Raw genomic sequence first — 16,001 nt, 5'->3', positions numbered from 1 at the left:
GCAGGGGCTTGAATTGCTGCTAGGCTGAAAATCAGTGGGATACAACGATATACGGGCGGCGAGGCTTTTCTACAATATGTTCCTAAGGTACAGTCACATCATTTGTAAAAGGAAAATAACACGTTGGAGAGCAAAGTTCAGAGAAAACACTTCTCAATTCATCAACAACAACAAGAAGAAGAAAGCCTTAATCCCACTATGTGGGGTCGGCTACATGAATCCATTTTCTCTATTGCGTCCTATTTAGTGTCATATTTTCAATTTTTTCTAATAATTTTAGATCATTTTTTGTACAATAAGTTTAAGTCTTCCTAGGTCTACCTCTGCCTTTCTTAATATAAGTCAAATCTAAAACATGTACTCTCATAATTGGATCATCAGATGGTCGACGCTTAATGTGACCAAACCATCTAAGACGACTTTCTCTAATTTTGTCTGTCACAAGAGCTACACCAACCTATCAAGGATATAATTATTTCACATTTTGTCTCTAAGTGTAAAGCCACTCATCCACCTGATCATTCTCATCTCTACAACACTTAACTTAGTATTATGCTTCTCTTTTAAAGGCGAACATTCAATGCCATAAAGCATTGCAGGTCTCACCGTCTCACCACCATCTTATAAAATTTTCCTTTTCAGTTTAAGTGGTATATTTCTATCACACAAAAGACTTGAAACATTCCTCCACTTCAACCAACCAGCTTGAATTCTACTATTAACATCTCCACCTATATCACCATCAATTTCAACAACAGACCCAAGATATCAAAATCGTTCACACCTTTTAATGATTTGATCACCCAAAGTCACACTTCTGCACTAGAGCTACTACTAAAATTACATTCCATGTATTCAGTTTTAGTTCTACTTAAATGAAGGCCTTTAAACTCCAAAGCATACACCAAGGTACATCCTCATGTAGATGCCCAGTAAGACCATCCATAACTAAAGCAAAAAGATATGGGCTTAAAGTCGATCCCTGATGTAATCCAACAGAAATAAGAAAATATTTGGTCAATCCTCCTTCAATTCGAACACAAGTAGCATCTCTAGCATACATATCTTTAATGACTTGAATATGATTCATATCAACACCTTTCTTCTCACAAACTTTCCAAAGGATATCTCTTGAAACCTTATTGTAAGCTTTTTTTTTCTAAATCAATAAAAATCAAATGTAGATTTCTTATATTTTCTGCATATAAAATTCATATCAACATCTTATACACTTCTCAATTCGTCGGATTTAAAAAAAAAAAACTGAAAATCAAAACCCCCACATATAAAAGTCCCCGCATAGTAAATATCTAATTAGAAACTAGAGAAATATGTATGAACCAAAAAAAGAGCTGAAAGCAGGAAACTTGCTCAAGAAAAAAAAAAAAAAAAAGCAAAGAAAATAGAAAAGAAATATCGAAAGGAATCCTGTTAGTTTGTGGCTTCGATCGGAGGCCCGATACCACGTAACTGCAGTAACACGGAAAGGTCTGCTCTCATAGCTCCAGCATCAGTGGACTTCCAATTTTTTGGTTTCTTATGCATCTCTCAGCACTGATCACAAGTGATATGGTTTGTGACAATGCTCATTGCTCACGCCATTCTTTCTATTTAACTTTAGAGGTTCGACCTCTGTCTTTTATGAAGGTGTCCATTGTTGTGAATCCAACGCTTGTTGTGACCGTGCAACTGTTGAGCTTTGTGTATCGAATGAGTTTGGTGTTTGACTCATCATTGCCCGCATTCATTTTATATTTTTCTTTACTTCAAGAAAGTGTCCCTATTTGTAGGGGAATTTTTCATTCTAATAACTTTCTCCAAACTTCATCTTGGTGTTGAGCGCTGCAGGAAAGCAAATATTTATTGTCTTCAAATTATTTTATATTTATCTACATCACCAAACATCTCCTTTCGTCTTCTTATGAATGATCCGTTTTCATCTAATATTTAGTTAAGGAGTTGCTGTATTCAATGTTGCTACTTGTTTAGTATTTTTGATATTAAATCTACTCTCTGAAGAACATCCCAAATTTTCTTTGCAGTTCAGTGGAAGTAAAAACCTGGAAGGTTTTTCCAACCTTTGCTTTATATGGAATTTATAATTCAAGCCATGTCAATAGAATTTGGCTCCCCAATAATTGTAATTAAATGCATTATTCTATCATTATCTTCTCGTTCTTGTTAGGTATTTGGCCTTCCCTCTTTCGCTTGGCAATTAATTTAACCCATTTAAGAGGATTAATTCTATTTTGTGCTGAGTGATTTGTTGGCATTGACCTTCGTATTTTGGATGACAATTGATCAGCATTAGGGAAGGACGTGCTTCTCGTGGAGGAGAGTTTATTTGTAGCCAACTCTTCATGGCTTCCTCTGATCTATACTTAACTTTGGATTATCACCCGGATAATACCATGAACAAAATATAATAAGAGAAGAGATTTTATCCTAAATTTCATGTTATATTACTTGGTATTTAGACACATACAAAAATGCAATTAATGGACTAAAATAGGAAGTAATTAAAGTATATTTGCTCCCCTTCTTTTTTAGATGGCGTGAGTGCCTAGACTAATTGGAGGTACATCTTTTGAATGAATTGATGTTCAAATTAGAGCATACATGACAACTCATGGGCAACAAAAAATTTATTGTAAGCACATGGAAATTAGTGCTGGGATAAATAGGGTGTGGCGAACTGGAGACATGGATCAAACGTGATTTTGCTGAAGGCTTGAATTAAAGATGCTATGCATTGCGGTGTTTCCAACAAAGGAGCACGGTGAAAGAAAGGGTCGGCAACAGCTGAAATCATGGAGAGTTTTTGAATTCAAACATAACCGGCTTTCATTCCAATCTTACCGTCAAATTTACTAATATATTTTTTCTTTTGTTCTCTCAAAGCAAATAATGTGTACTAATGCTTCTGTTGTGAAAGTGGATTGACATTTCAAGGATATGTTTTTTTTATTCACATTCTACTGTCGTTTAACTTCTTCATGACTGTTCATTTGCTTCATATTTTACAGGGTGATAACAAGGCGTCGACAAAGGCAGCAGATAACCTGGGTAAAAGAGAAGCAATGGAACTTCAAGCTGAAAACCAAGCTGGTGCCAGCACACAAGGACCGATCAAAGTACTTTCCCCAATTAATTTAACGTTTTTGATCTACTTGTAATTCTGTTTCCATTCCTTTTTCTTATTGTCTATAATTGGCCAAGTTTTAAAATGAATTTTACAGTTTCTTCGACGCAGTTCTTTTTCTCATGACGCGGCTTACATGCAATCCCAGGTAAATTTATTTCCGGCAAATTATTTTGCTCTACATTTTTATAGATAATTTAAAGTTCTAGGATTAATAAGTAGTATTGGATACGGTTTTCCTTTGAACAAATAAAATGGGATGGAACAGGCCTAAAACTGTTTGCATTTCTTTTTTGTTTTTAGTGTTCATCTACTAGCTGCTATAGAATCATTTCATACAGCTTTTTTTCTAAAATGCTATTTGTATGTGCTATAAGGAGTTAACTAATAAATTTATGGAGGCATCTTCGTTGTGCATGCCTTTTTCATATTATTGCTATGAAGTTTATTTGCAAGGTTGATTAATGTTGGTCCTTGATCTACTTGAGGATGTATCTGGAGTTGAAAATAAATATTGTTTTTTATTTTTTTGTTAAATTCAACTAAATGTTAGATTTAACAAATGTTACTATTTTTCAAAATATGCTTTCAATTTATAGCATGATTTTGTTTTCTTCATTTTCTTGTATAAAAATGAGGGTATTTGTTGGATTTTTGAAGAGGTTCGCGTAATTTGAAATGAATGTCAATTTTTAACTACCTCCAATCAAATGATAGTTTTAAGAAGTTTCACCAATTTTCTTAAAACAACGGAGAACAATCAAATGTCTTTAAAATTATTAACTGCCATTTAGATTTGATTCAAATGCAAAGATCTGTACTGCTATTTAGATTTAAATCAATTGCAAAGATTTATATAATAACATGATTAACTATTAAAGAAGCAAACAATAGAAAAACAAGGTCTTTGTTAATAACAAGTAACAAACAAACATTAATTGTAGGGGAAAGAATTTCAACGATATGACAGATTGTCAACATCATCCCTTTGTTTGTGTCGCCATTGAGAATCATTACAAAAAGGCGAATAAAAGACTAGAGGAAGATGAAATGTCTGAAAGCAAGATAAGGTCACTGTTAGAAGATTAAAAGATAGAAACACCATTGGAGGAGGGAAATTGTTATGAAGAAATGGAATATGGCTTAAGTTTGGATTTTAGTTGCTCACTAAAGTGTTAGATGCCCAAACCAGGTTGATGTTGAAGTCTAGAACCAACTAGAGTTAGTGGGGGATTCATCTATATTGATTCATACACATTTAATAAAATTAATGCAAATTTTCAGTCCAATATTTGGACAAATAAGAAAATGGATCATGTAGTTGTTACGCTTTTTTTTTAAGGGCAACATAGGCATTTTTGGGTCTAAGGGAAATTTAGTCTTTTATTATTTATTGTTGTTTAGTATAAATAGGGCTAATATGCTTAAGGTTAGGATTATGCATGAGATTGTCTTCTTGAGTCTTAGGGTTAGGGTTTAGGAGAGGTTTCCTACCTCTTGAATTGTAGGATGAATTGTAGGATTTGGGAGAGAGAGAGATCACATACCTCTTGAATTATAGGTGCTTATGTTTATGTGTTTGTTTTATACTGCTTTGATTTTGGTGTTCGTTAAATAAAATATGCTTGACCTGATTTTTGTATGAAATTTATTCCCGACCGTATGAAATTGTTATCTGAGCAACAAGATTTTTGGAAGAAATGACCAGATCACTGCTATCAGGTTGGACAGGATCGCCAGCTTGCGAGACAATAGTTATTTAGCGAGAGGAAAAACCAAAATTGGGGTCGTCGCAACCTTCGTGATCGAACCTCACAATAGAGACGCGATTGAGTTAAACTGGGAAGTGCGTGGCCTAGACACGAGAAATAATTGTGATTCTGAGGTTGCTGGCAAGACTGACGGGTCGTGGTATACATGTGCCCCTTTCATTGAAACTCGCGATAGAGCCATCTGATAAGCGACCTCAGGATTGTGACAATTATATGGAAGGATTGCGACGAGTACAAGGAAGGATCACAACATGTCCAATTGGCGATTTGCGTGCTGGAAAGAGTCAACGATGGAAATTTGCCGTGCATAAAATTCGCCTCCATGATGAAAAAAAATTCCTGGGAGTAATGACAAGGAAAGTTGATGTTTTGGAAGAGAGATCAGAAGTAGGACAACATAAATCTGAGATGGGGGAAATGCTCTTAACCATAGAATAAATGTTTTCCTCCATTGAAAATTGATTCGAGAGCTTGGATGAGATGATTTGGAAACTTATTGAGATGCAATCCAAGGCCCTGCTGACGACTCAATTTGCAACCCTAAGGTTTGACCAGAGAATCTGTAGCCAGATTGAAAGGGAAAGAGATTGAGCGTGAAGAATATGAGGAAAACGTTTTATTGTTATGCCAGCATCTAAGGGTAATTTAGCCTTTTGTCCGTCTAAGGCCAATTTAGTCTTTTTATTATTATTGTTGTTTATTATAAATAGGGTTATATACTTAGGGCTAGGAATGTTTATTAGATTGTAATATGAGTGGAAGGGTGTATAGATTACTGAAATCCTTCTTGTGTCTCATCCTTGCTACAAAAGTAAGTAATATGACATTCATACATCTTTTCCTATCTATTCATCTTTTAATAGTGAAAAGTGGCATTGCCTAATATGACAAGAAAATGGTTCCATTGAGATTTGAGAAGAATTGACTATGACTTAACTTAGTCAATATCATGTGAGAGAGAGAGAGAGAGAGATGATTGATAAGATAAAATGAAATAAAAACCATAAAATGGAAGTGGCGGTGGTATGGCTGTTAGGTTCATTTTTTTTAAGTGTGGATTTAATATCATTGCAAATCTTTTGTTGTTCCACTCGCTTGTCATATTTTCTTCATAGGTATTTATTGGAGAAGAACTTGACAGTAATGCTAGCTGAGGCTTTGGTTGCCAGTCTTGGTGACATGATCATCAATTAGAAGTTTTGAGTTTCCAATGATGGAAGTGGGGTGTGATTGGATTGAATGAGATGTGGCGACAATAATAATTTTTGCAATTTATTGTGGATCTGAAACAATAACATTTTTTCCTTGAATATCAATCATCATACGAGAAAACCAACACGCTTATGTGCATTTAATGCTGTCATTAATGCATCGACTATCATTGAAATTGTTGTGCAATGCAATGAGTAGCTAGATTGGGTATTCTTGAAGGCCTAGGTAGATTGTGCAAATATTGAGTGAACAATGCGGATGGTGAGCAATTCTCAAGGTTGTGGGAGAGTATTTTAAGAAGAGATTTCCAAGAATGGGAAGAAACCTCCTGAGAACGAGGAACACTTCGATGACCAACAAGCTGTTCTTGAGAACCTTTGGATGCTTTTCATACTGATGTCATTGTCTTGCCACGTGTAGGGCTAAAAGATAAAGCTGTTTGATGACATGAAAATAAAAAATTACTTCCTTCAATGCCTTTTTTTTGTTATTCATAATTATGCTAAAGTGTTTATTTAGTGATATTAATTGGCGAACCATGCCTTTATAGTAACAAATACCACTTTCAAATTAGTGCTCGCTTTCTCGAAGATGAAGCCTTTCACTTGATTGGGAGCAAGGAACAAAATAATGCATCACTTATTCATTATTGATGGGCTATCTGATCAGAGTGAACTTGATATGATATTTATTTATTTATTTTAATAAGTTTGATATTTGAAATGCTACCATATAGGGTTTGTATTAACTTATCACATTATTTTTGAGCAAAAAATAAGAATTTATAAGTCCAAATCACCTAGTCTGATTCTCCTACATATAAAGATAGGAGTTGAAATAACTTTTAAGTTTGAAAACACAAAATTAAATGTTACCGTTGTTCAAATATAAAAGTTTCTAATACTTAAATCCCTCATGTTGACCGCATGGATCTAAGATTTCAACCGGATAGGTCAATCTTTTAAATTAAAATTTTTAAAATAGTCAACTAAAACACTCAAGTTAAATTAAATTATTAAAATCTAAAAATAAATTCTATCCACACTTCACAACAGTTTGTCGTGGGTGACAAACTTTTGATTTGAGTTCAACTCATAAAGTGCGAATATCATATCAAACGCACCTCTGTATTTACAATCAAAGTAATTTCATGCCAGTAAGGATGTGATCCGAGTTCTCCGTCCGCGTGGTTTGACCCAAAGGCTCCACAAAGTTGCTGTCATTATCAGTGCTTTCTAATTGAGTGGTTGTGTCAAATGACACTATTATATTATAGTCTCGACCGCAACTCGTATGACTCCCAACGATTTTCTACCGTTTGAGTTGTGAATCATAATGATACAATTGATTGACGCATTCTCTTCTGTTTGCTAAGGTCGACTTAAATTTATTCCCTTAGACAAATAACTACCCCAGATCTTAAGGTTCTCTTGAACGACGCAACCTACGACTACTGACAAGAATCCTTCTGTTACGTTGGGTCGTCTACCTCCTCTAAGTAGATCATGGATCACGACGGTCCGGGATGACGAAAGCATAAGATCTTCATCGGTTTTCGTCTTCATTCCTCAACCATCTAGTTTAAGCTCAAAGTAATCAATTTTACAACTAAATACTAAGTTTGTTGCTATTATATGTTCAATTTTGAATTCTTAATGCTCTCCTTAGTCAAAAGTGCTCTCTCGTTATCGGGAGGGGTAAATAACCATAAGGGCTTGTGCTTATGTGAAACCTTGAAGCCCAGATAAAAAATTCCTCACAAAATGAGGCTGAAATCTCTGGGTAGCGTCTTATCTACAATCAAATATGTCTTATGAAAATTCGACCCTCCAAAGCTCGCTCAAAGCAACATTAAATTAAATGCAGAGGGTTCTTGGGGAGCGGTCATTAAGTTTCAGAGCCCACAGATTTTTGGACTCCTCTGGGAGAGTTTTCTTAAGTGCTTAACCTCATTCCGCCTGTGACAGCCTGCTTAAGTGCTTAACAGCTCCCTCTCCCCCCATTCGGTTACAAGCAGACAAACGAGAACCCGTAACCCTTATTCACACTGTTTTGTATCATCCCCCGTTCCTTTCTACTGTAGAAATATTGTCTGCAATTCTTTGTTCAAATCGTCAATGTCTTGCCGCAATACCATCACGCACAGGCTTGCATATTTCCTCCACTTCATCTTTCTTTTTTTCTGTTTCTCGCAAGTTCTTATTTTTTGACACCCATAAGTTGTAAGTCTTTTCCTAGTTTATTCTCTAACACGTGTCTCCTTGTCGTCACGTGTAATTTCTGAATCTTCTCTATTTATGTCGATTTTCTACCTGTGGAAGCGATGGATTATTTGCACATCGTTGCTCTTTATGTTGAAAACCTGTTGCTCCGTTCCTTCCCCTCACAACAAATGTATCGCTCGATCGCTGTCGCAATCTCCTTGCTGATTCTCCAAGCGATCTTCCTTCTCCCTCATCGAGGCTGCGAATAATATTGTTAATCATGCGATTGAAGCCTTCCTTCGCACCCTACCCTAAAGCCCCCACAATGTTTTTCCTTCTTGATGGGCCTCTCAAATAAAATCCCTTCATCGAAATGGCTTTGCTTGCCTGATTTCCTTCTGCTAGCCTCACACAAACTCTGCTGCGTCACCTTATCGCGTCTCCCTGCTGCGATAGCTTTTCTCTGCCCTAATCCATCGTGTCTCTCTCGTAAATCACATGAAAGGAGTCTCCTACCTCTTCTTCGCATTCGAGTCTTTCTTGCCCTAGCCTCACAGGACTCAAACCAAGACATTAAATCGAGCCCAGCCCGATCATCAATGCCCACTCGAGCACTTGCCCCAGATTTCTGTCCATTTTTTTATTATTACTGTTCTTTTGATTTTACTGTGTGATTATAAAAAATAGGGCAAATCTATATTTTAATTTTATTTTGTTGTTGTCACTATCATCAACGTCGTCGAGGCTTGGAAAGGTATAAAGATGGGGCATTTGGGAAGCTTCCTCGAAAACCTCCTCCGTTAGGCTGGGAAAGTTTCGAACTCGTTTGTACAATTATTTTAAAATAAGGGTTTCATGCTTTACTTTAGGTACAATATTGGGGCAATTGGAAAGTTTTTTCGAAACCTCAATTCGAGAACACAATACCTGTTAGGTGGGAAAAATTGCGAACTCGTATGGAGAATTATTTTTAAAATATGAACTCTCTGCTTGTGATTTTAAATTTTTTGTGGGTACATTGAATGGTCTTCGCATCTTTTGAGATCGCGGGTTAAATAATACTCGTTTATCTCCTCGAATGTAGTGTCTTATGACACTGATCTGCGATTCTCTTGAGATAGCTGAGAAATTTGGCATTCTTCGGTGCCCCTAGCAGGGACTGATGTTAGGAGGCTGTCAAAATTATGAGTGATTTGGACTTGTAATTAATTTAAAATTTTAAAATTTTGGAGCTTATAAAATAACATAAAAATTGACTCATTCAAATTTTAAAATGATTGAGAAACTGAAGTTTTTAAATTTTATGCTCTTAAGGTTTTAAAAATAACTGGGACCCTATTTTTTTAATTTTAGACCCTTAAGGCTTTTAAAACATAAAATTTTAGGGTTTAAAAATATAAAAAATTGACTTTAAAGACATAATATTTTTGGGTTTAAAAATATAAAAAATTGACTTTAAGTTTAAGCTCACAAGACAAAAAAATATGTTAGAAATTGTGTCATTCAGATTTAGGGACCTAAAGCTTAGATATCAATTTAAAATTAGGTTTGTCGGTCCTACACTTTTAGGGGGCAAAAAATAATTCAAATATTAGGCCTTTTGAAATTTTAAAATCCCGTCACCAGATTCGCAATACACCTATTAGCGAACAGAAGATTGTGTTTTTTTAAAGCCTAAAATCATATACTTTTATAAATACTTTTTAAGTTCTCAATGATTTCAAAATCTCAGGGTTATCTCTTAAGTCAATTGTTATATCTTGAAATGCGAACCCATTTTTAAGACTTAGAAGGGGTCCACTTGGGATCCTTTGTAAAGTTCATATTAAAATTCATGGCTAAAAATTTATGCAAGTTTTTAAAGCTTATGAAAAGATAATCAAACACATAAAATTTAAACCCCGCATGCTCCAATCAACGTATTAAATACTCAAATATTAAGTTTGAGAATGTTGCGCTAGCTAATCGGGTCACTTTGTCGATAGGACAGGGTTGTAAGTTTCACCCAATTAATCTGATCCTCCTCGTTAGGACTGGAGTTAAATCCAGTAATTTTGAAATAAACGTTCATATTTTAGATAAAAAATTTACAAGTCCAAATCACCTAGTCTGATTCTTTTTTCTATAAAGATAGCGGTAGATTATAGTTTAAAAAGCTTAAACTAACAAAACTAAATGTTCCTCATTCAGATATAAAAGTTTCAAATACTTAAATTCTCGATGATGTGTGTTGATATAAAATTTCAACTGAAGTGGTCAATCTTTTAAATTAAAATTTTTAAAATAGTTAACTAAAATATTTATGTCAAAATAAATGATTAAAAGCTAAAAGGAAATTCCATCCACCATCTGAAATATTTTGTCGATGGTGATAAATTTTTTATTTACTTCAACTCATCAAGAGCGAATGTTATATCAATTGCATATTTATATTCACAGTCAAAGTAATTGCATGCCAGTAAAGACGTGACCGGAGTACTTTGTTCGTGTGGTTTGACCAAAGTTTCTACAAAGTAGCGGTTACGACCAGGGCTCTTTGACCAGGTGGTTGCCGCCAATTGACAAAATTATATTATGATCACAGTCTCAACTCGTATGTTCCACAAGAATTTTATATCTTTTGAGTTGTGAATCATAAGTGTACAATTGATTGACACAAAACCTTCGGTTAGCTAAGGTCGACTTAAATTTATCCATTTTTATAAATATATATCTCATATCTACAAGGATCTCTTCAACGACGCAACTCATGGCTGCTGACAAGAATCTTTGTGTCATGATGGGTCGACTACCTCCTCTTACTAAGTAAATCAGGGAACATGAGAGCCCGGGATGACGAAACCATGTCATATTGATCGGGTTTCGTCTTCATTCCCCCACCATCCACTTTATGCTCCAAGCGATCAGTTGTGCAACTAAATCCTAAGTGTGATGCGATTATATGTTCAACTTCCAATTTTTAATGACTAATCTTAATCGAAAGTGCTCTCTTGTTATTGGGATGGGTAATTAATTATAGGGGCTTACGCCTATTGCTCGAACCCCATATAAAAAATTTCTAACAAAATGAAGGCGAAATCTCTGGGTAGCGTCTTATCTACAATCCGATATGTCTTCTGAAAATTCGACCTTTCAAGGCTCTTTCAAAACAAAATAAAATCAAATACAGAGAATCCTCGGAGCGGTCGTTAATTTTTCAGAGCCCATAGATTTCTTGCGACTCTACTGGGAGAGCCTGCTTAAGTGCTTAACCTCTTCTCGCCTGTGAAATCCCGCTTTAGTGCTTAATCGCTCCCGCTCTCCCCTTTGGTTACAAGCGGACAAACAAGAACCCACAAATCTTTTCTGTAATGTTTTCCTATCATCTCTCATTCCTTTATGCTGTAAAAATATCGTTTGTGATTCCCCGTTCAAATCTTCGAAGTCTTGTCGCACTACATCAAGCACAAGTTTGCACAATTCCTCCACTTTATCTTTCTTTTTTTTGTTTCTCGCAAGTTCTCTTTTACCCGCAAGTTGTAAGCTTTTCCTAAGTTATTCTCTAGCACATCCCTCCTTGTATTTGTGTGTAATTCTCGAATTCTCCCTCAGTTTATGTTGGCTTTTTCCATGTTCACGCGATTGATTCTTCGCGCGTTGCCGTTCTTTATGTTGAAAACCTGTCGCTCTATTCGTTCCCCTCACAAGAAACATATCTCTCGATCCCTGTAAAGACCTCCTTGTTGAGTCTCCCCGCGATCTTCTTTCTGTCTCACCGAGGCTGTGCAAAGTATCGTTAATCATGCGGTTGATGCCTTCCTTTGCACTTAGCTCATGCCCTAAAGCCTCTGGACTATTTTTACTCCTTGATGCGCCTCACGAATAAAATCCCTGCATCGAAATGCCTCTACTCGCCTGATTTCCTTCTGCTAGCTGCACGTGACCCTGCTGCGTCACCCTATCACGTCTCCCTGTCGCGATAGCCTTTCTCTGCCATAATCCACTACATCTCTCGTAAATCGCATGAAAGGTGTCTCCTACCTCTGCTTCGCATTCGAGCCTTCCCTGCCCTAGTCTCGAACAGTCAAACTCCTCTGTTATCTTCCCTCAGGCGACTCGAACCATCACATTAAATCTAGCACAGCCTGGTCATCTATTCCCACCAGAGTACTTGCCCAAGATTTATGTCCATTTTTTTTAATTATTGTTCATTTTATTTTATTGTGTGATATTAAAAAAAAGAGAAAATGTGTGTTCTATTTTCATTTTATTGTCGTTGTCATCGTCAACGCCGTCAGGGCTTGGAAAGGTATAAAAGTGGGGCATATGGAAAACTTTTTTGAAAACAACCATTCGAGGAAAGCAAAGTACCCGTTAGGCGGGGAAAAACAAACTCATTTATAAAATTCCTTTAAAATTATGGTTTTACGCTTTCTTGAAATTACAGTATTGAGGAAATTAGCAAGTCTTTTCTAAAAAATTTCATTCAAGGAGAGCACAGTACCCGTTAGGCGAAGAAAATTACGAACTTGTCTGGAGAAGTATGTTTAAAATCGGGAACTCTTTGGTTGTGATTTGAAATTTTCTGTAGGTATTTTGAAGGCTCGTTACATCTTTTGAGATCGCGGGTTAAATATTTTTTTTGCTCTTCGAGCAGAGTATCTTACGAAACTGATTATCGATTTTTTTGAGATAGCTAGAAAGGCTGACATTCTTCCATGTCTCCTACCGGTGGTTGACAATGGGAGACTGTTGAAATTCCGAGTGATTTGGAATTGTAATTAATTTAAAATTTTAAAATATTTGAGCTTATAAAATAACATAAAATTTCATTCACAAGAATTTTAAAATGATTGAGAAACTTGAGCTTTTAAAATTTAAGATTTTAGGATTTTAAAATATGAGTGGCCTGAGTTTTTTTTTTAATTTAGGCTCTTAGTGCTTTTAAAATATAAAATTTTTGGGCTTAAAAATATAAAAAAATTGATCTTAAAATTTAATCTCACAAGACTACAAAATATATATTTTGAAATTTCTCCATTCAGATTTAGGCGCATAGAGCTTGAAAATCAATTTAAAATTATGTTATTCGAAGTTAGGCTTCTATGGGATGAAAAATAATTCAAATATGAAACCTTTTGAAATTTTAAGATCTTGTCACCGGATTTGTAATACGTCTACTAGCAAACAAAAGATTGTCTCTTTTTAAAGCCTAAAATTACATACTCTTACAAATATACCAAGTTCTTAGTGAGTTCAAATTCTCAAGTTTATCTCCTAAGCCAAATGCAGTACCTTGAAATGTGAACTCACTTTTAAGTCTTAGAAGGGTTCCACTTGAGATCCTTGTCAAGTCCATATTAAATTCATGGCTTAAAATTTATAAAAGTTTTTAAAGCTTATAAAAGAATATTCAAACACATGAAATTTAAAGCCTGCATGTGCTCCAACCAATATATTGAATGCTCAAATGCTAGATTCGAGAATGTTTTGCGGGATAATCAAGTCGCCTTGTCTATATTGCAAGGTCGTAAGTCCCATCCAACTAGGTCGATCATTCTCCTCGCAAGGACCGAAGTTGAAGAATCTAGTAATTTTGAAATAAACGTCCAAATCCTAAAATAAGTCCAAATCATCTAGTCTAATTCTCCTACATATAAAGATAGGAGTCGACATGGCTTATAGTTTGAAAAACTTAAACTAACAAAACTAAATGTTCCCCTCGTTAAGATATAAAAGTTTCAAACACTTAAATCTCTGACGATGGCCGTGTAGATCTAAGGTTTCAACTAGAGGATTTTAATGTAGTCAACTAAAACACTCTTATTAAAATAAATCATTAAAAGCTAGAAGCAAATTTTATCTACACTCCGCAATAGTTTGTTGATCATGACAAATTTTTTATTGAATTTAGCTCATGAAGAGCGAATTTTATATCAAATGCATCTCTATATTCATAATCAGAGTAATTGCATGCTGGTAAGGACATAGCCTAAGAACTTTGTCCGCATGATTTAGCTTTAAGACTCCATAAAGTAGCAGTTACGACCATAGTCCTCTGACTAGGCAGTTGCCGCTAAATGACAATTATATTACGATTACGGTCGCAGTCCATATATTTCCCAACAGTTATCTACCCTTGTGAATCATAAGAGTAGAATTGGTTGACACAAAGCTTTTTGTTTGTTTAGGTTTTTTTTAAATTTGTCCCCTTAGACAAATATCCACCTAAAATCAACAAGGATTTCATAGATGACGTAACCCATGACTGGTGACAAGAATTCCTGTCAGGTTGGGTGACTCCCTCTAACTAAGTAGATCAGTGACCACGATGATCCGAGTTGACGGGACGATGGGATCTTGATCTTGATCGGATTTACCCCACCATCCGTTTTAAGCTCCAAGTGATCAAATTTACAACTAAATCTTAAGTCTGCTACTATATATGTTCAATTTTCAATTTTTAATAACTAGCTTTAATTGAAAGTGATTTCCTATTATCGGGAGGGGTAATTAACCATAGGGGCTTGCGCCTATGAGAAACATCAAATGACAGTTCAAAAAGTTCTCGAAAAATGATGGCAAAATTTCTAGGTAATCTCTTATCTACAATCAAATCTGCCTTTTGAAAATTTGACCCTCCAAAGCTCTCTTAAAATAAAATAAAAATAAAAATACTGAGAGTTCATGAGGAACGGTCGTGATATTTCAGAGTCCACAAAGTTTTTAACAGCTCTCTTTATCATGCTTTATTTGCTCTTTGGATAACTCTCACTTATTCAATTTATGTTGTTGTTGGGTACCTCAATTTAAATAATTGTGTTTCATGCTTTTTATTTCTTGCGTTAAGCTAGAAATTTTATTTTTGTCCTCATTATATTTTACATAAAAAAAAAAAACTTGCAAAATTGAGCCTCGCTTGCCAATACCTATTAGAATCCTCCAACAGTGATTCAAGTTGTCTTTGTAGGAATTGTTGCAACAAAGAGAACAAAAAATCATATAATGCGCTATGGAAGACCTTTCAGTTTAACATTGCTTTCAATATATTCTTTATTTTATGTCAACTTAAAAAACTTTTATTTTCTTAGGATTTCTAGATAAAATGAGATGTAAATTATGTTTCTTTTTTCTCCTCTTCTCTGTGCATAGGCTTGGTATTTCCATCTATTTTTTTTATTCATCAGTGTTCTATCCCACTAAGTTATATAGTTTTAAACTGCAAATTCTCTCTTTAACTGGGTATTCACTGCTGATAGTAGTTGGATTTGTTTTCAATTAAAACATTTTTAATTTAAATATTTCATGGTTCAGAAAATCTAATGTTCCTTTCAATGTAATTATTTATTAGGTATTTTCTTAATACTACTAAAGCAATTATTTAATCAAATTATCTTAATGGTCAATGTGAATGTGATGTTTTGGTTTTATTTGAGTTGTTGGTTGTGATTAAAGTGACTTGAAATAGAAAATTAAATAAAATAAATTAATTTGATTTGAGTCTAATTTAATAAAGCTGAAATTATATATTTAGTGTTTTTGTGTCCATTGTAAACTTTGGTATTCTGGTAAGAGTCGCACAAGAAATGGTGTAGGTGTAATTATAGATAAGAGTTTGAAAGATAATGTTGTAAAAATTAATAGAGTTGGTGATAGAATTATAGCCCTTAAGATTATCATTGATACTAAGAT

At 34.8% G+C, this 16,001-nt stretch overlaps 1 protein-coding gene across 1 annotated transcript in view; it reads left to right on the top strand.

Moving 5' to 3' along the window:
- The window catches only part of LOC110018676 (nuclear transcription factor Y subunit B-1-like), a 40,991-nt gene that overhangs the window by 19,639 nt on the left and 5,351 nt on the right, over positions 1-16,001 (top strand). Inside the window, exons 5-6 of the mRNA XM_020716064.1 lie at positions 3,027-3,134; positions 3,240-3,290. Of these exons, the coding sequence (XP_020571723.1) occupies positions 3,027-3,134; positions 3,240-3,290 (159 nt within the window). The remainder of the gene's footprint in view (positions 1-3,026; positions 3,135-3,239; positions 3,291-16,001) is intronic.

This window comes from Phalaenopsis equestris, unplaced genomic scaffold (genome assembly GCF_001263595.1).
Source record: "Phalaenopsis equestris unplaced genomic scaffold, ASM126359v1 Scaffold000030, whole genome shotgun sequence".
Lineage (NCBI taxonomy): Eukaryota > Viridiplantae > Streptophyta > Magnoliopsida > Asparagales > Orchidaceae > Phalaenopsis > Phalaenopsis equestris.
This window is presented reverse-complemented; position numbering and strand designations above follow the sequence as displayed.